Source organism: Otolemur garnettii, unplaced genomic scaffold, assembly GCF_000181295.1.
Source record: "Otolemur garnettii isolate 467f Iridium unplaced genomic scaffold, OtoGar3 scaffold00013, whole genome shotgun sequence".
NCBI classification, from domain to species: Eukaryota; Metazoa; Chordata; class Mammalia; order Primates; family Galagidae; genus Otolemur; species Otolemur garnettii.
In genome coordinates, this window is record NW_003852408.1 from 1,274,008 (window position 1) to 1,293,003 (window position 18,996).

At 46.1% G+C, this 18,996-nt stretch overlaps 1 protein-coding gene across 2 annotated transcripts in view; it reads right to left on the reverse strand.

Moving 5' to 3' along the window:
- Window positions 1-18,996, reverse strand: part of DIS3L2 (DIS3 like 3'-5' exoribonuclease 2) — a 372,485-nt gene that overhangs the window by 27,080 nt on the left and 326,409 nt on the right. For both annotated transcript variants that reach the window (XM_003784860.3, XM_023510309.1), the window contains exon 14: window positions 9,302-9,381. In XM_003784860.3, coding sequence (XP_003784908.1) covers window positions 9,302-9,381 — 80 coding nt within the window. The remainder of the gene's footprint in view (window positions 1-9,301; window positions 9,382-18,996) is intronic.

The following is an 18,996-nucleotide window of genomic DNA, read 5'->3' on the forward strand; positions in this document are numbered from 1 at the left end:
AGCAATGTCCTCATGCTGCAGGAGATGCAGAGGTCGATCTCCTCCAGGGGCAATTCCTACCTCTTCTCCAGGCTGCCAGGCCCATAACTAGGGTCAAATGCCAGTCTAATCCAGCTGGGGATGTGCTGGGCCTGATAAGGGAGGAAAAAGATAATACACTGAAAGAGTGAGAAGAATTAGCTGGCAAGATTTGAGGGGCATGATCAAGGGGTGAAGAAACAAGGCTGGATGAGCAAGAAGGCATTGATTCAAGGGCATTTTCTTGGAATGCAAGATTTATACCCAGTCAAAGATTCTAGGGGATGGGGCCTTAAAATCCTGGAGAAAGTGACATCCAAGTTTGTGTGAGGGCTAAGCCTGCACTGCCCTGGCAGACAGCAGAGAAAAGGCTGAAGAGGCTGAGAGAGGAGTCATGAGGGGACAAACATCTTTGAGTCTAGGAAATTCAGCAGAGAGGGGCCTAGGTTCCGTGAGGGATGCCCACTGTGACCCCTTTACCAAAGTTGTAAGAAGCATGCTGGTGAGAGGGATGCTGGCATGGTAAGGAGATCAGTGGTGGGTCTCCTCTGCAAGACAGAGAGGACAGCAAGAGAAGGTGTCAGGAGAACTAGGTCCACTGATACCCATGAGGATGATGTAGCCCGAGGGGGCAGAGGCTGGGATAACATAGCCAGGGTCCCACTGAACTGCCAGTGATGTCTGCTGCTAGACTCCTTGGGCTCTGTGCACCCAGGGACCAGCCAAAGTAGGGGAGAAGGAGTCATAGGGGAGAGGTGAATAACTGATTGGTGGAGGGGGCCAGGAGGAAGGCACGTGGAACCCAATGGACCTTCCTTGCCCTAGTGTGACCGTGAACAGACACAGACACATATGCCAACACTGGCTGACAGAGAATATGAGAGTCATGGGCTCAGAAACCTCAGCAATGAAGTGTGGGTCACACTACTAGCCAACTGTTGAGACCACTGCAGTTCCAGAGCGTGAGAAGAACTTAGCATGGGCAATGTAGGAGGGGAGGATGGGCCAGATGGGGCTCTGAGTCTTGCTACAGCAACAGAGCTGGTAGTCTGTCCCACTGACTTCTCTTTTAGTTCCTTTTCTTTTTTCTGAGGTAGGTTCTCACTCTGTCTCCCAGGCTGGAGTACAGCGGCACCAATGGCATCATCATAGCCTAAAGCAACTGTAAACTCCTGGGTGCAAGTGATCCTCTTATCTCAGCCTTCCGAGTAGCTGAGACCACAGGTATGTGTGTCATCAGTTCTGGCTAATTTTTCTGCTTTTGGTAGAGATGGGGACTCTCTATGTTGCTCAGGCTGGTCTTGAATTCCTGGCCTGAAGCGATCCTTCTGCCTTATCTTCCCAAAGTGCTAGGATTATAGGCGTGAGCCAGCGGCCAGCTAACTATCTTTTCTAAGCATCTCCTAAGGAAGAAAGGCCACAGTAAAGGAAACATAGGCCTGTGCAGTGCAAGGAGTGGGTTAGGAGCACCGCGAGAAGCCTCCTCCAGTTCAGTCCTCCTGCTGTGGGAGCTTAGATGACAAATAGCAGCTGCTGGCCCTCTGCTCCCAGGCATAGGCACAGTGAGGGACCTATGGAAGTCTCATGTGATTCAATTCTGGCCACTGCAGGCTGAGGCCTACCCAGCCAGTCCTCTGCCCTAATTAGCCCTCTCTTTCCTGGGGACCAGGCAGGACCCACCTGTGTACCCTCCCCTCACCCTCCACAGACCTTTCCTGAAACCTGTCTCTCATACGTTAACCCTGCTGGGAGTCCACTTGACCCGAACTATCCCATCACATCCTCCAAGATGAACACAGAACAGTAGAAAGAGAAATACACTGTGATTTTGGAGCTGGTGCTTTGGTCTGTCCTGTTTGTTTGAGGAGTGTGAGGAGCCAAGCATCCTGATCCCCTGTGGGTAGTGGGCATGCTGGGAGGCCCCTAGGCCCAGAAAGAACTATGTGCTCAGGGGCTGGGGAAAAGAATCCAGATGGGCTTTCAGGGTCCAAGCGCTGGCTGGTGCCAGGCAGGCCAGTGGCTTGAGCTACCAGGTGCCCATGGGCTGGGGAAAAGACATGCAGTCAGCACAGAACTACCTTGTTCTCTGGAAGGCTGTGGTAGTGCCATCCCCCAGAGCAGGCTTATGAAAGTAGCAGACACTCAATTGAGGGAAATTACTCCCCAGGACAGCTTGCTCTCATACCTCTAGAGGCTGGGTAGCAGTTTTGATGATACATGTTTCAAGGTGCCAAAATGAGTCAGTTAGCTAGGCAGGGCAAATAGGAAAGATTTCATTTTATTAGATTAGTCAACTAACCTGTGCCAAGAGTAAGATGGAGGTAGAGGAGCCAGCTGTGAGCATCAAGAGAGATTCTGGAGAGTTTACAGGGACAAATGATCAGCTAGCAGTGCTGGCCTGCCTGGACCAGAGTGAGGGACAACTACCAACAGGGAAGAGGAGAGGGCACCCCAAAGCTAGGGCCATTCAGGCAGGTACTTAAGCAACTACACTCTAATGACTGTGAAGTCATTAGAGGTTACACAGCCACACCACACACATCACTTCATTACATCTTCCCACATACAGCCCTGGGATGTATCAGAGTCTTCACGCTTCAAGTGGATAAGCCACACCACTGAGTGGACAGTGACCTGCCATGGAGATGACTGGCCACATTTAGACTTTTGATGATAAGTCAGAAGCTGCCCACCCAATCTGGGGCTCACAGGCACTGGAAGTCTCAGTATTTCCTATACAGAGCTTCTCAAAGAGCTGGAAGAGGCCATGGTCAGCACTCCCTCCAGCCTCACGTGGTGGGGAAGGTGGGTGGTGTGGAGGCACAGGCATTTGGAAATTCCTGACCTGAGCACAAGCCAGGCTCTGTTCTCGACACTTTATTTTCACAGTGTTACAGGTTAATCTCTCAGATTCTCAATCTTTTTTCTTAATCTATAAAACTATGAAAATATATCCTTTTTGAATGGTTTTATAACTAACAATAACCTGTGTCAGCCCCTAGCCCAGTGCTGGTAGACATTCAGAAGGCAGTAGCTCCTGCCGTGATTACATTACATGGATCACAACTCTAGATGTCATAGATAAAAGTACAGCTTTGCAAAGTTAGCTTCTACACATTAGTCTGACGTATTTACTGCTCTTCATAATTATTACTATGCCTCACTGCCCAGCAAAAAATGGCAGGCAGTTGATATCAATGACTATTATTTTTACTGTATTTATAGAGTTAAACCAAATTCGTACAGCTTCTCTACTCCACATTTTAGTTCTTCAGAATTCATAATTATCCATGGAGACAGTTTTCCCTGATACTGTTAAGTGATTTAATCCTCATCATAATCCCATAACAAATGAAAAGACAAAGTAGGAAAGAGATTTGACTCCCCAGTAGCCAAGCTCCCTAAACAATAAAAGTAGGCCCCTGCCTTCCTGTCATCAAGCATCACTTGCCAGGTACCAAATGAGGTACCAGGCTACTGAAATGAACAAATCAGGGCCCTGACCTCTAAAGCACTCAGACTAGCAGAGGAAGCCAACATAGAAAAGACTGAAATGCTGACAAGAGGATGGGCAGGTGTGGCACAGGGTCACGGGGAGGCACACCTGGTCCAGCTCTGGTAATGCCTGGTAGGATGTGGAATGGCTTCCCAGAAGGGAAGGAGAGTAGGTGGGTAGAAAGAGAAGTAGCAGTTACTCAGATGGGTGGACAGGGGACAGTGGGAAGAGAGGTAGGTGTTCTAGAAACAGGAAGTAGCATGGTTACACAGAGACACGTCAGCCCAGGAGGCTTGAGGTGGCCTGATTAGGGATGTGTGGGTGCTGGATAGGCAAGGCTGGGTGACAGTGCTGCCCTGAAGGTAAGGGGTACCTTGTCCCTCTGCTAGCCTGTGGGCGTCTGATAGCAGCATCAGCTTAATTCGGCTCAGTAGCCCCAGGACTAGTACTAGACCGGCACATAGCAGAAACACTCTATAGTTTGTTGAATGAGTGGTCAGACCTGCATTTTAACAAGTTTACTCAGACATCTGGTTCAGACAAGATGGCATATTAAACTGACATGGATTTCCTTCCCAACACACAGAGAAGTGATAGATAAAATATACCAAAAGAACAATTTAAATATATAATTGAGCTCAAAAGAATAAAGGTAAAATTCCCAGATGTTTGAAATGAAAAGCAAATTAAGTTAGAGCTATAGTCTTTACCATGACGACTAGGGACTGGGAATATCAGACTTTGATATAGTTATCAGAGCTGAGATTTTGATAACCACAGGAGGCTGAATGCCTGAACTGAGACCTCTCCCAATCAAACTAGGATTCAAGGGGGCTAATGGTCTTTGATCAGGGAACAAGGAAGACCTCTCTTATAGCTCAGAAAAATCTCTGAGCAGTACAGAGTGAAGGTATCTGCCATGAGAAGTGGAGACCCCAAGCCTACATTGTGTACGTGGTGTGAAGTCTGAATGTGCAATACCCAGGTGTTGGGACTCCTAGGCCAAGGTTGTTGACATTTACACTACTAGGACCCATGGAACTTCCAGGGCAGGGGCTTGGCAGAACAATGCAAAGGTGGTGGAACACATCCACAACCCATGGTGTGTGAAACTCCCACAGTACAGACAATATCTGCTTAAGACTCCTTATGACAAAATAAATAAGCCACATAAGGAAATAAACCACATAGAGGTAAGTCAGAAGATGCAAGAAATGGGAGGATTGGTACTCTCAGAATTAGAGCTAGAAAGCACCGAACAACTTAAAAGATTATAAAATAGATATAATCAGCTCAGTGCTTAAAGCACAGTGGTTACGGAACCAGCCACATATACCGAGGGTGGCGGGTTCAAACCCAACCCGGGCCAGCTAAACAACTATAACAAAAAATAAAATGAAATAGATATAATCAAAGTACATAGAGACACAAAAATAAAGGATACTTATAATAATAAAAGACTAGGACACACACAAAAATAACAGGCTGATGATTAAAAAAGCACCAAACAGTACTTCTGAAAATTAAAAAAAAAAAAAGGAACCGCTCATATTGGGAAGGGATTATTTTATTTTATTTTATTTTATTGAGACAGAGCCTCAAGCTGTCCCCCTGGGTAGAGTGCCATGGCATCACAGCTCACAGCAACCTCCAACTCCTGGGCTCAAGCGAGTCTCCTGCCTCCGCCTCCCAAGTAGCTGGGACTACAGGCACCCGCCACAACGCCCGGCTATTTTTTGGTTGCAGCCGTCATTGTTGTTTGGCAGGCCCGGGCTGGATTCAAACCCACCACCTTAGGTGTATGTGGCTGGTGCCTTAGCCACTTGAGCCACAAGTGCCAAGCCGGGAAAGGGATTTTAAACAGCACATTACAAACTGCTATAAGGAAATGAAAGTGACAGACCCTTTTAGGAAGTTTCCTAGAATGTAGCCCTTGCAGATAGAGAGAAAAAAGAGAAGAAAGATGAAATAAGATAGTAGGTTTCTAACAGGAGTTCTAGAAGGAGAGAATCAAGAGGTAACAGACAAGAAATTCTAAATGAGAAGAACTATACTGAGTCCTAAACAATATAAAATACAAATGAATCCACTCAGACACAATGCAGTGAAACTGTAGAACACCAAAACAAAAATAAGGTCTCAAAAGCAACCAGAATGAAAAGACAAACCAAGCTCGCTGAGGCTGCAGAGAGGAAAGATGGGAGGTCAAGCAGCTAATGGCAGAGAGGACAGTTAGTTCAGGAGCTCCACAGGTCTGGCAGTGAGAAGGAAGGTAGCGGTGGAGATGGAAAGAAGATAGTCTTCTGGACAAAGTCCTTCATTCTGTGTCCAAACTGCAGCTGATTTTGTGAGGACTTTTTTTGCTTATCTGTGGTGGTCAGGTATTACAAAAAGTATGCACAGACTTGTTTTTCTAATCAGCTTTTGTCAGTGCTTGTGTATTTACTGTGTGGCTTAAGACAACTTTTACTCTTCCAATGTATGGCAAAGGGGGGAAGAAAAGGTTGGACACTTTGGAATTCGACATAATTCAGAAATAGTCACTTTCTTCATTGTTACCGCCACGGCACTCAGTTCTTACCACTGCCAGAGCACACATCATCCCAGAGGGGGCTAGAATTATTTTGCTACTTACACAAACCCCCTGAGGATGTGAACTGGGTCTAATTTATCCCCGCTTTCCTAGTATCTAGCACAAAACATTGTATAGAGCAGAGAATTAGCAAGTGTTTAACTGAAGTCTCATAAATCACTTATTTGCTCTCCTAGGCCTTATTCCTTGCCCTATGAAGAGATTGTCAAATATTAATTTGAGAAAAATTACTCTGTCTGTATTTATTTATTGGATTTAATATTAAAGATAGGCACAGTTTTCTGCAACAGAGAAAAACAAGGTGGTCCTTGGGTCCATGAGTGGTGAGTGGTACTACCTGTCGGCAAGGTGAGTCTCATATCTCTTAGATACCGATTTGAATAGCTTTGGGGAGGCTGACAGAATTATTTGGGGAAGAGAGATTTGCCAATTTAACTCCAGGCACAATAGGGTAGTTTCTCTCTTTCTAATGACCTCAGGGCTTTAAGAACATTTACCTGAGAGTTGTGCTTCTAGTCCAAGAAAAGACAGGGTCCATGTCTCAGGGCCTGACCTCCCTGGAGCCCAGAGGCAGAGATTAGCCCCTTTGCATAGAAGAACAGGATGACCTAGAGCCAAAGATCAAGGCTACCAGGATGTTTTAAGGAAGCTGATCAGAGAGTCCAGGGAATACAGAAGCAGAGCGCCCATTTGAAAGGAAAGAAACTGCCCAACAGCCTCAGCACTTACTCAGAAGAACTTTTTTTGCTGACAGATTGAATTTGGCAAAAAGAGATGAATACTTAAATGATTACAAATTATACTGAGCGGATACCCTGAAGAGAAGAGTAATATTTTTCAATAATTAGTTGCACCAAACTAGTATTCAAGCCAGGTTCTCTCACATGTAGAATCTCATCTGCCTGCTGCTATTGTCTTCATGTTACTTGGCCTGAAACAACAAACAGGGCTCCCTAGGATCTGGGCTGAATATCCTCATTTCTGAAATGCCACTATTACACCAGTATTTGGACCAGGCATTTTAGAGGAAATGGTACTAAAAGGGAACAGAGAAACACAGAGCAGAGCCTGGGAAGAGACATCATGGTCAGGCTCATGGGGTCTTCCACGTTTCACTTCACAATTCATAAGTGGGGTGAGGAGTCTGCCTTTGAGCAGAGTGCATCAGGGAAACTAAGGGCTGCCAGGGGCATGTGCACCAGCCTCTTCCCTAATCAACACACTGCTAGCTGTACCCCTGCTGGTTAGGAAAACAGAAGGAAGTCATGAGCCGATGATCTGTTTGGGAAGGAAAGACAGCCAACACTTCCTGTAGGCATTTCTATATGCCAGGCTGGTGGTGATGCACTTTAACATGACTTCTGTACCACAGAGGTACAATCAGTCCCATTGTTTTGAACACATGAAGAAACTTGAGGCTCAGAGAGATTAGAAAAGTTGTCGAAGGATTGAGAAGGAACCCCAAGACTGACTCTAAGATGAACAAGGGAGAGTCAGAAAGAGAGTCACAGAGGCATTTGATTTCCATAACTTTCTAGATCATGGCTGCTAAATGCTTTCTTTGACAGGTCTTTAGGAGCAAAAAATTATCTGTATTTATAACCCTTACATTTTCTTCCTACATTGCTTGCTCTGATCATGTGCTAGGTGCTACAGATGATAGACCAAGACACAGAGCTAAGCTATTTTTTCTTCTCACATTCAAAGGCAACCTAAGTTGTTGGCATTAACATTTGCATGGCTAAGACATGACGTAAAGAGCCAGTGCCTTTCTCCTATTGAAGAAAAACTCAGCAATCTTTATTCCACAGAGCAGAGTCAAGTCAGAATTGGTGTTAAAGAAGACTCGATCAATCTTTCCTATGATTAATTTGCTGGGAATCAGGGGTGCACAAATGCTAACTATAGCATGCTCAGATAATTTATATAGATAAATTACAAAGCATACCAATAATGCAGTGAATGGAGATTTGGTCATGAGGGCCCCGCCCCATAACCTATCTTCTACCCAAAACAGAGCAAGAGTTCTTGAGGAAGACATGAGCTTCTCTTCTGGAAGATGATGTGCAGTTCTATTGCCATGTGCCTATTTGTTTCCTTCCACTGGATGAAGTTAAATAGCCTGGACATTTAAATGAGGTTAGAGTCCATTGTACTCGAGTCCTAGTTAAGACTGCCTTTGTCATTGACTGGGTTTTCTAAGAATAGCAACTTGGGATAATTGTCCTTATCAGTTCTTTCCCTAGAGTAAACATGGTAACGTTGACTGCTTCTCACCACTGTGGCTAGTCATCTTGAGTAAGTTACTTTAGTTCTCTAGTGCCTCAGTTTCTGCAAATACAGCAATAAACGAATACAGATCAAGGTGTTATGAGGATGAAATGGGATTAGCAAACGTGACGTCCCCAGTACTCTACCTAAACCACAGAGTGCTCTGTGGCAGCTGCTATCATTATCATCATTGTCATCATCACTATCAGGGTACATTTCCTGTGCCTCATTTACCACTATTTTCACTGTCTTACAAACAGAAATACATAGTCAAGGAAGAAAGGAGGGGCTATAAAATTATGCCAGGTGCTACCTTTCCAATGAGGTCATCATCCCCCCTGCCCCCCCGAGACAGGGTTTCACTATATTGCTCAGACTGGATTTGAACTCCTGGGCTCAAATGATCCTCCTGCCTCAGCTTCCTTAGTAGCTGGGACCATAGGAGTATGCCACCTGTCTGGCTAAGGCCACCAATTTAAATCTGTTTAAGTACCCAGAAATCTCCCAACTATAAAATTCACAAGTTAGACAATGGTAACAAAACCCAGAAACATAAGTATAGTTAGACAATGATTAGAGAACTGTGACAAAAATCAAAGTCACACATGGAATAAAAGGAGCAAGTATATTATTGGGGGCCTGGAGGAGGGAGGGCAAGAGGATAGTTGGGCCTGGAGAGGAAGGGCTGCTGTGGAATAAACTTCTAACATATCATAACTTCTCCTGGGCAAATGCTCCAAGTATACTTGGGGAACTCGTCTGGCAGAAATATTTTTGTGCCAGCTATTTTCTAGTTCAGTAGCAAAAAGTGTGATTTCCCGTCCTGACAATCCCTTAGCAAGGGAAGCCCAGTGTCAGAAAGCCCATAGGTGCCACTGCTGCACAACATCTGAGGTGACATTCTCTCCTACTGGGTGGCTTACTTGTTGCTGTCGCGGTACTCATAGATATGACATCCTTGAGGCAATCCAGTTTCATGGTCCAGAGTAAAGGCAAGCTTTAGCTGAATAAAGAGAGAAGAAAAAGGCAAGTTTTAGGCAGCATCCTCTATTCACTCCAACAGCTGGAATGAAAAAAAGAAAACAATCAGCAAAGTCATGTTCCTTCTAGTCAATGTGTCTGGAGAACCTGATCCTGCCAGCTCTGGGAAGAGCCCACACCTCACAGGTCCTTGTCACTGAGAAGGATTGTTCGTAGGACTCTACTTGTTCATTCTGCTTGTAAACAATGTATTTATTAAGTGTCTACTTTGGGCTACACCCAAGCTATCTGAGGGAAAACAGTGACGTGGGAGAGAGCAGCCCTTTCATGGGTCATAGGGTCTAGTGGAGAAGATAGCAATCAAATAACCACACCAGTGAATATATATATATGGGTAAAGTTCCAAATTAAATAGAGGTTCTCTGAAGCAAGAAAAATGTCCATATGGTTCTATGAAAACAAATAACTTGGCCTAGGCAGAATGGGGATAAGGGAAGGCGTCCCTCAATCAGGAGGAGAGGCTTCCCTAGATGGTGGGGAGGAGGCAGAGTGAGTGGGGACAGTTCTCCTGGGCAGAAAACATAGCATGTACAGAGGCCCTGGGCAGGAGCTACAGGAACTGAAGGGAGGCAAATGAAGCTGGACTCCAACAGATCCAGGGACACAGTGGGTGGTGACACTGGGGAGGAAGCCTGGGTATAAGATGCAGGGCCTTCTTGGCCACACTGGAATTTTTGGCCTTAAAGGCAAAGGAAAGAAAATGAAGGGGTGGATGAGGTGATCAGAGTCAGGTTTCGGCAGATCTCTCTGGCACGGTGTAGACCACAGCAGACCTCACAGCAGAGAATCCAAGTAGGAGCCTGCGGGAGGCAGCCATGGATGAGTCAGGGAGTGGCCACACAGCTGGATGGGGGTGGGAAGGTGGGCAGGCAAGATGGGGAGACAATGACAACTTAAAATATATTTTAGAAGTTATTAAAAGTAGAATTGATAGGATATGCCGATGGATTTGATGTTGGCAGTGGCAAGAACAGAAAAGAAAAAAATCAATGATAGTTCAAGCTTTTGATTTGAACAACCAGGCAGGCAACCGCATTTGGGGACAGGCAGTGTGTCAAAAATTTGATTTTAGACAGGTTAACTTTGAGATGTTCATTAACCTTTAGTTACAGAAGATTAGGCCCAGGGACTCTGGTACAGTCTTGGCTTCTCTCTGGATTCTGGGGTGAATGTTAAGGTGAGCACAGAACTCCCACAGAACTCAGAGAGGTTCAGTGTGTCTTGCTAGAGCTGAGTTGGTTATGGCAGCTTTGACATTTCCAAATGCAGAGCCAATTACTATATTTACAAATTCACTGGGTTTTTAAATCATCAGGGAAATTTTAACTAAAATTAACTGCACATTAGGAGGATACAATATTATAAATTTTTTTAAACTGTAAGGCTGTTAACACAGCTAATGATCTGCATCATTAGATACTGGAAGATTTTTCTCTTCCTTAATGGAAAGCAGCTCATAGGAATGGTTTGTCCTCTTACTGACCCAGATGAAAATACAGAAACAGAAACAAGCCCTTCTTTACCATCACGAAGCCAGGAACTGAAGTCAAAGGCATGTTTTCCCTACAGAGCCCTGCTTGGATCTTCTCAGACCTCTGCTTCAATAAAACAAAAAATAATTTTTTAAAGAAATGTATGAATTACTACCCTTTTCTCTTTATCTCTCTCTTTGCAGCTGAGGTCAGGCCTATACTCCTCCTGTCCAAGAGTTAGCATTACTTAAAAATTTTCACATTCTTTGATTTAGTGATTCCAGTGGATTGATGGCCTTAGAAAAACTATCAGAAATGTAGGAGAAAAGGTTTTATTCCTCAAACTGTTGCTCTCAGTGCTATTCACTGGAAAGACTCTGAAAGTCCCGCAAAAGCAGAAGGTTAAATAAACTATCCTATAGTCGCATATGGGACAACAGCAAACAGCCATTACATTATTTACAAAGAATTTTTACCAACCTAAGAAAGTACATGGGATGGATGAAATAAAGTGGGATACATCCTTGATCATACAATATACCATGAAAACTATTTACAAAAAAACAAAGACTGCACAGAAGAAAGACTGGAAGGAAAGACATGGAAATGGTAATAGTGCTTATCACTAGGTGGGAGGGGCCAGGTGATTGCTTTACTTTCTGTGCATTTTCCAAATTGTCCACAATGAGCACACATTACTTTGATATTGCATAAAATATCCTGCCAAGTGGCAAGTTGGAAATTAAAAAAACAGAAAAGATATTGCATAAAACACTAATGTGTTAATGGGTTTTCCCCGTTATTTTACAACTGGTGATTCACATTTCTTAGAATTCAGAATTCTAAGTCCTCCTGGGTTCTTTGTCTTTTGATCCCTGTTTTCAATATAGCTGGTCTTTGCTGAGTGTCCTGTGCCTATCTTACTAGCCACTAGACACAAGAAGTGTAGCATCCAGCTTCCCAACCAGTATCCAAGTATCCTTTCTGCTCTCTTATGAAAGGAGGCCCTGGGTCAGGAAGGACTGAGCCACTGGGCTTGAAGAGGGACACAAGGTAGCTGAGCTGGCAAGGCAGGCTGCACACTCGAGTGTTAGATGCCATTTTGTTGGAAAGAAGAAGCCATGGCAGGGTTTTAATCCAGAAGACAGGCCCATTCTGATGGTCAGGGAGAAAATGGGTTGAAGTGGGAGAGAGGCCTGATCAGAGGCTATTGGGAAGATAAGGATCTGGCTCAGCCTCAGTAGCACAGTGGTTACTGTGTCAGCTACATATACTGGGGCTGGCAGTTCAAACCTGGCCCGCGCCAGCTAAACAACAATGACAACAACAGCAAAAAATAGCCAGGTGTGGTGGCAGGTGCTTGTAGTCCCAGCTACTTGGGAGGCTGAGGCAAGAGAGTTGCATAAGCCCAAGAGTTTGAGGTTGCTGTGAGCTATGATGCCACAGCACTCTACCGAGGGTGACATAATGAGACTCTGTCTCAAAATAAAAAACAACAACAAAAAAAGATGAAGATCCAGCTTACAGCAGAACAGCAGAGATGGGAATGAGGGAGACAGTAAAGAGACAGGACTGGTGGGAGGTGGAAGCACATGTGTGTAGCCATGTGACAATGACGCCTACACTCTGCCTCCCAGCCCCCACTTGGTTCCAGATCTTCCATGACCAGGTAAAAAACAAGTGATGAGCTAGAAGCTGGAATCTTTACTCATGAAGGAAATGTGGGAAATTTAATTCCAAGGGGTTCTCAAAGTCAAAAGGCAAGTCAGTGGACGTGGTAATGGGGTGGAGTAGAGAGAGGACCGGGAGAGAGGACACTCGTGTTTACTGAATGGAGAGCTCATCTTTACTGACTGTTTACCAAGCCAAGACTTTCCTCTGTCCTGAGAAGCACTTCCCAAATTAGGTATTACTACTTCCTTTTTTTTTTTTTTTTTTTTTTTTTACTACTTCCTTTTTATAGGTGAGAAACTTGAGGCTAAGAAAGGTTAAGGAATTTGTCCAAAACACATTAGATTAGAACTAGAATATTAGCTCAAATTCATACTCTTTCCACCTTACCAGTGTCAGAGAGAATGTTTAAGACTCTCTGCCTTGGGTTGCAGGGTAGATAGTACTGCTACTCACCCTGTTGAGAAGGAACAGTGGGTTTGGGAGAAAAGTTTGAGTTCAGTGTGGGATGTTTGATTCTAAGGTACTCGAGCAGCTTCCAGTAGAGAAGAGCAACAGGCTGCTGTGTAGACAGCTCTGGCATTTATAAGTAATCTGGAGGCAAAAATTTGGGAGCCTTCAGCTGGTTTACTGGCGAGGACAAGACGGTCCAGAAACACTGAGTAGAATGAAAAGAGAGTGGTGGATAGAATCCTGTGAAATACCTACATTTAAGAGCTGGATAATGGATGGGAGAAGTGGCCATACAGCATTGAGTTACTATGTCACAGGAGCTGAAGGGGAGAGCATGCCTACTTCCAAGAGGTCAAGGAAGAGAATAAAGGTTTCAAACTAGAGATGCACTGGATTTAGCAGAAAAGACTCTTGGGGGGAGTGGTAGGAGCAGAGATCAAGGTGGAATGGGTTGAAAAATGAGTAGACAGGAGATGGGGAACGTTAATGAGTATTTTAGAAAATCAGACACGTAGTGGGGAAGAGGCAAGCTTAATGACACTGACGAGGAAGAGTGACAGGATGTGGAAGTAAAGCAGTATATCTGCAGATGGCAGAGACCTGTTTAAATGCAGACAGGTGGAAGGAACTACAGAGGGAGGTGTGGAAGGTGTGAGAGAGACAGTGATAACAAGAGGCAGGTCTCAGATGATGAGCAGGCAGAATCCAGGTGAGTTACAGAAGAATGTATTTTGCCCAAATTAACACAGAACTCAAGTGTGGGCCCCATTGCTGAACACTGGACTGCCCTGGCACCCCAGGTGTCAATGAGGTCAAGGACAGGAGTTGTGGGAGTCACTGGGTCAGGGAGTTGCAGGGACTGTAGGCAACGTTCAGAGCACAGGCTGTGTACCTGGCCTTGGAGATGGCCAAACACAAAATCTAAGGAGAAGTCAAGGAATGGGGATTTGAAGGTGATGGTGGGGTGTCTTCTGTGAGAGGTCTGATGTGCACTCAGGATGGTGATAATGCTGCTTCTCAGATAAAGCAATCCACAAAGTATGTCCTCACAGGTGTGCAGGTGTGCCGGTGGATGCCCACCATGTGCAAGGTTCAACAAATGATGAATGAGTCCAGGTGGTCTGGCAGCAGACAGGGATGCACACCTGGCAAGCATTTCCTCCTTCCTAGTGACACACGAGTTTTCTTTAGCCTCTGTCCAGGGGCTCCCAGGGGGAGCAGACTCAGTGACCTGGCTGATAGTTGGGAGGTAATCCCACATGCCTTTCAGTAACTGATCAGAAACCTAAGCCAGTCGGGGCATGTCATATCCTGGCCTCAGGAACTTGTTAAGGAATGGATACATGATCCCCACTAAGGCCAGTGAGGTACGTGAAGATGCTTGGTTTGAGTGCTCTGGATGAGGGCCAGAAACACCAGGAGCAGTGTGCCACCAGTCCAAGAACAAAGTCAACTCACATAAGCAGAATCAACAGACTAACCAGCCCGAGTCATGCCAGAGCCTTGCTGGGCCAGGCCTGGTTGCTATCCACCTTCTGGATCTCTGTGCCCTTTGTCACCTGTGCTCATCGTTTCTCAGGATTCCCACAATATGTCTTCCCACTTCCTTGGTTCTGCTCCCCTAATCTACTCTTCATAGCTGAGTTATCGTTCTAAAACATTAACCCAGTGACAACTCCCTCTTTAAGTACGTTTGATCGTGTCCTGCCGTTGGAGATATACAGGTGGTTAAATACAGCCCAGGCTCTCTGGGTGGGAGGATGTTCACATGCATCAAGGTGGACAAAGGAATGGAAGAGGTGGGCATGTGTCGGGGAGGGGGGGGTGCCGATCAGGGAAGTGCTCAGGGTGAACAAGAGTCATACAAAACAGGGAAGGTTGCGCCTCTCTTCCACCCGGCAGAGCTCCATACGCCCCCCTGCACTGTACAGGTCCTGGCAGGAGTCTGGACCAGGCCATTCTCTCTCAGACTTTTGTGCCCTTTCTCAGGCTGCACCTGCTCCCAGGAGAGCCCTTCTGGCCTGTCCATCCTCTGTCAAAATGGCTGTCACCTCTTCCTTCTCTGGCATGCTGGAGGCCTTATTCCAGTTTGGTACTTTTTACCAGGTATCCTGGGTGCTCAGTTCCCTTGTCACTGTCCATAGCACGTGACCAGTTTCACCCCTTCATTTTTTATACCTCCTTTTCATTCAGTAAAGAAATTCTGGCCACAACTGCCCTCCTCAGTAACTGTGCCACTGACACCAAACAGCTCAAATACTCTCAGTATCCAGGTATCCCCTCTCATCAGTGCTCCAGAGGAAGCACTTGGTCCTTTCTCAACAACAGCTACTGGGTACTTCCTACTTACCAGGCAGAGCAAGGGAAGAGGAAGTGCAGGAACCTTGCTTCCAGTCAATCCGACACGGACCCGCACATAAGGCAACTGAGCTGGGGAAGTCAGTTTACAAGAATGGCAGCCACCCTAAGACTTCACAAGGTCTTTCTCCTTCCATAGGCAACTGCCACGTGAAGAAGAGCTCACCATGACCCAGCCCTCTCCCTGGGAACGTACTTCCCTGGGAGGACAGCTCCAACCACACAACATTCCTGGTGGTGGGTAAGGAAGGATGCAGGTGAAAGGCCCAAGAGGCAGCTGGATGGTGCCTTTGTCAGCCCTCACCAGCTGAGTATGGACACCTCTGAAATGTGTCCAGTTAAAGGAAAGGTTTTCATTCTGACAAAGGATGGCCCAGTCTCCTTGGGCAGAAAATGCAAAAGCCATCTTCTTTCAGGAGCTCAGGCTGAGATCCCACAGCAGAGTGGGCTCTGGGAAGCCAGAGCCTGAGATTTCTGAGGGACCCCTTCTAACCTAGGCCTCCTGCTCCAGGGTAGGAATTGTATGGGTGAGCTCTAGGGACCGGGTAAGTTGAGGGGCTAGGACACTTGGCAGAGGAGAATCTCCCCTATGGGCTCCCACCCAGAGACTGTGGGAACAGGGCATGTAAGCCCTGTTGGGGTCCTTAGGCCTGCATGAGGCCTCTCTGGGCTCTTTGGGTGGGATGGCAAGGGAGACAGTAGGGCCATTCTCCCAGCAGGTGACAACAGGTGAGCAGTAAGAATGAGTGACTGAGGACTAAGGAAGTCTTCCTCAGGGTTCTCAGATACTGCTGCTTGGGGATGACACTTTGGGGATTCCTTAGGGAAGAAGGAATATCACAGGCTTAGCAGGAGGTGGAGGAGGGGAGAAAGGCCATGGCAGTCACTTAATGTGAGCTAACTTTGAATCCCAGGACAGTGAATCCAGAAGGCCAGATTACATTCATAAGAATAACCAGAAAAGGGTGATGGGATGGGACAAGAAAGGGTGGCTAAGCAAGTATGCCAGGTCACCCCCTGGGCTCAGATGCACAGTCAGCTTTCTGAAACAGCCTCACTTGGAGAACAGTCAGCAGAGGCCACTGGGCACTAGACTCCATCAGCTGAGGAAGACGCCAACTCAGAGCTTCTTGTGCTTTTGAAAAAAGTCCTAACCTGACTTTAAAAGTGAGTTAAAAAGTTCAGGAATGTCTGATCCACAATAGCTCTAAGATGACCTCTCCTGGGCAACCAGGCCTCTCTCTGCCTATCCCCTAAAGGCGCTTGCAGCCCCAGCAGGACAGAGCAGTTTTCTGCAGGCTGCTCCATGACCTGGGAGCCCTTCTCACAGGGGTGCAAACGGAGAGGTCACTGGTGAAAGAAGAGTGTTAGTTCTTTGGCTGGGATTGCTCCAGTTCAAACCAACGTGGGTTCTCCAGGAGGCCTGTGAGTTTGCTTCAATCTGCTAGTTATTAGGACTAAGGTTCAAATGCAGGTCAAGGACCAGTCGGGGCAGCCTCTAGCCTCTCCATGGTTAACTCTTCTCCTCACAGTCCACTGGGTCTTCTGCTGCGGAGTGTTCAACTCTTCCTTAAACTAAAAGTGGCAAATCCTATCACAGTCAAGCATTTCAGGTATGCCATTTACAGCATACTTAAAAAAAATCAGAGAAGTTACTTCTACCTGAAGTCTTGGTTTTGTAATATAAAAATCTGATTTGAAGGAAATCTCTACATTCTCAGAGGTGATCTTGAGTTTTTCTTCTTTAGTCTTCACTGTTTGGTTTGGATTTCCTAAGCATCATTTCTTTTTTTCCATCTCCTCTTTGCTTTCTTTTATAAGACAAAGATGCTGTGGCCTTTGCTTTAACTTGGTTAACAACGATTCTATGGCAATGTATTAAATTTCTTTCTCCTAAGTCCACTGAAGTCTTTTTGGACTTGGAGAGAGCTTTTTAAGAAAGAACTTGCTCATTCAGCAGGATTTTCCTCCCCACCCCAAGATCTGGTTCTGACCTGGAAAAAATAAGAGTGAGAAAGAGCAAGAGAATCCTGTAGTCCTGACGCTCAACTTCACAAACCACAAAAAAGAGCCTTGCTCCAGTAACGTAATCACGGAGATTTCTGGCACCTTGGTCTTTCAAGAAAAATACATCCATCTGCTGGCACAGGGACCCATCAAATTAAACCCTGTTCAGTGTGGAGTTCCCAATTCATTAGTGCTGGAAAGTCTATAGTGAGGCTGGCCGTCCCCATTGGATGGCGCCTCCCTGCAGTGCTGTCTGTGCACCCGCAGCTGTGTTTTCACTTAAGACTACTTCTCCTGACTCCGCTGCACCTTGTTCCAGAGGCTTGCTCTATTCTTATTCTGGTTAAAAGTGATAGGACAAGGGTTCTTCAACACTGAGAAGAAAATAAATGCCTATCTCTAGAGTTCTGGTCAATTCACAGGGGAAAGCTGCTCACTAGGTGGGAGCCAGTCCTGGGAGAGAAGGGCCTGGCAGCAGCTCTCCTGCCTGTGGGTCAGGCCGCCTCCTCTTCTGAGGGCTCCTTCACCAGCAAGCCTAGGCAGGAGAGCTATGCTTGCCACGTGCCACACAACCTTCTGCCTTTATTTCTGATGAGCCCAGTGAGAGGAACTTCTTTAGAAGAACAGAAGCCCCTTTGCCTTGGCAGCTTCTTGCTCAGGGTCAGGATTATACAGTCACTAGGGTGGACCATGTTTTTCCCTCTCAAATTCCTAAGCTATATGTGAACAGGGACCACAAAGCATGGTGAGCACATGCAGACAGATGCAGAGAAGGTGCCACCAACTGTCTCATCCTACTCAAAACTAGAGCATTTGTGAGGACTTTCCTGGCCAAAGAGGGTGTCTATGGTGGCACATTACCGTATCACACCACTTCTGCTGAGAGATCTAGGTCCATAGGCCAATTGCTATTCAGGGACTGGAATTACCCAAAGCTGCTTCCACAGGAAAGTGTCACTGTTGACAGCAGAGACTGCATATGGTCCTCCCCACGCACGAAGGCAGTTGTGCATCTGTTGTCTAGGTTTCCTTGTATATAAAATATGTCAGCTCTGCCACCTACCTATTTGCTCTGTGAAGCTGTAGTCCTGCCCCCGGCAGTGGGGCATACCCACACTGCGGACTTTGTTGAAGCCTCCTCCCACTTCAGAGTGGCTGCTGTTTGGCTTTGGTTGTACACTCAGTAAAGAGAAAAGGAATGTGTCAGAAGCAGCCTCAGAGACCAGCTATCAAGTCGCTCTGGAGATGTTCTACGCCTTACCCTTGAATCAAATGAGGTACAGCCAAGTTTTATATGTAGATCATAGGAGCTTGCACTCTCTAGCACAGTAACCTTCCTTAAAGGTGCTTTAATAATATGCCTCTATTTTCCCCAAATTTTGTCATAAGAAATAGTCTTAGAAAATCTCTTTCTTGGCTCGATGCCTGTGGCACAAGTGGCTAAGGTGCCAGCTGCATACACCTGAGCTGGCAGATTCAAATCCAGCCCAGGCCAGCCAAACAACAATGATGGCTGCAACCAAAAAACAGCCGGGTATTGGGGCAGGTACCTATAGTCCCAGCTACTTGGGAGGCAGAGGCAGGAGAATCGCCCAGGAGTTGGAGGCTGCTGTGAG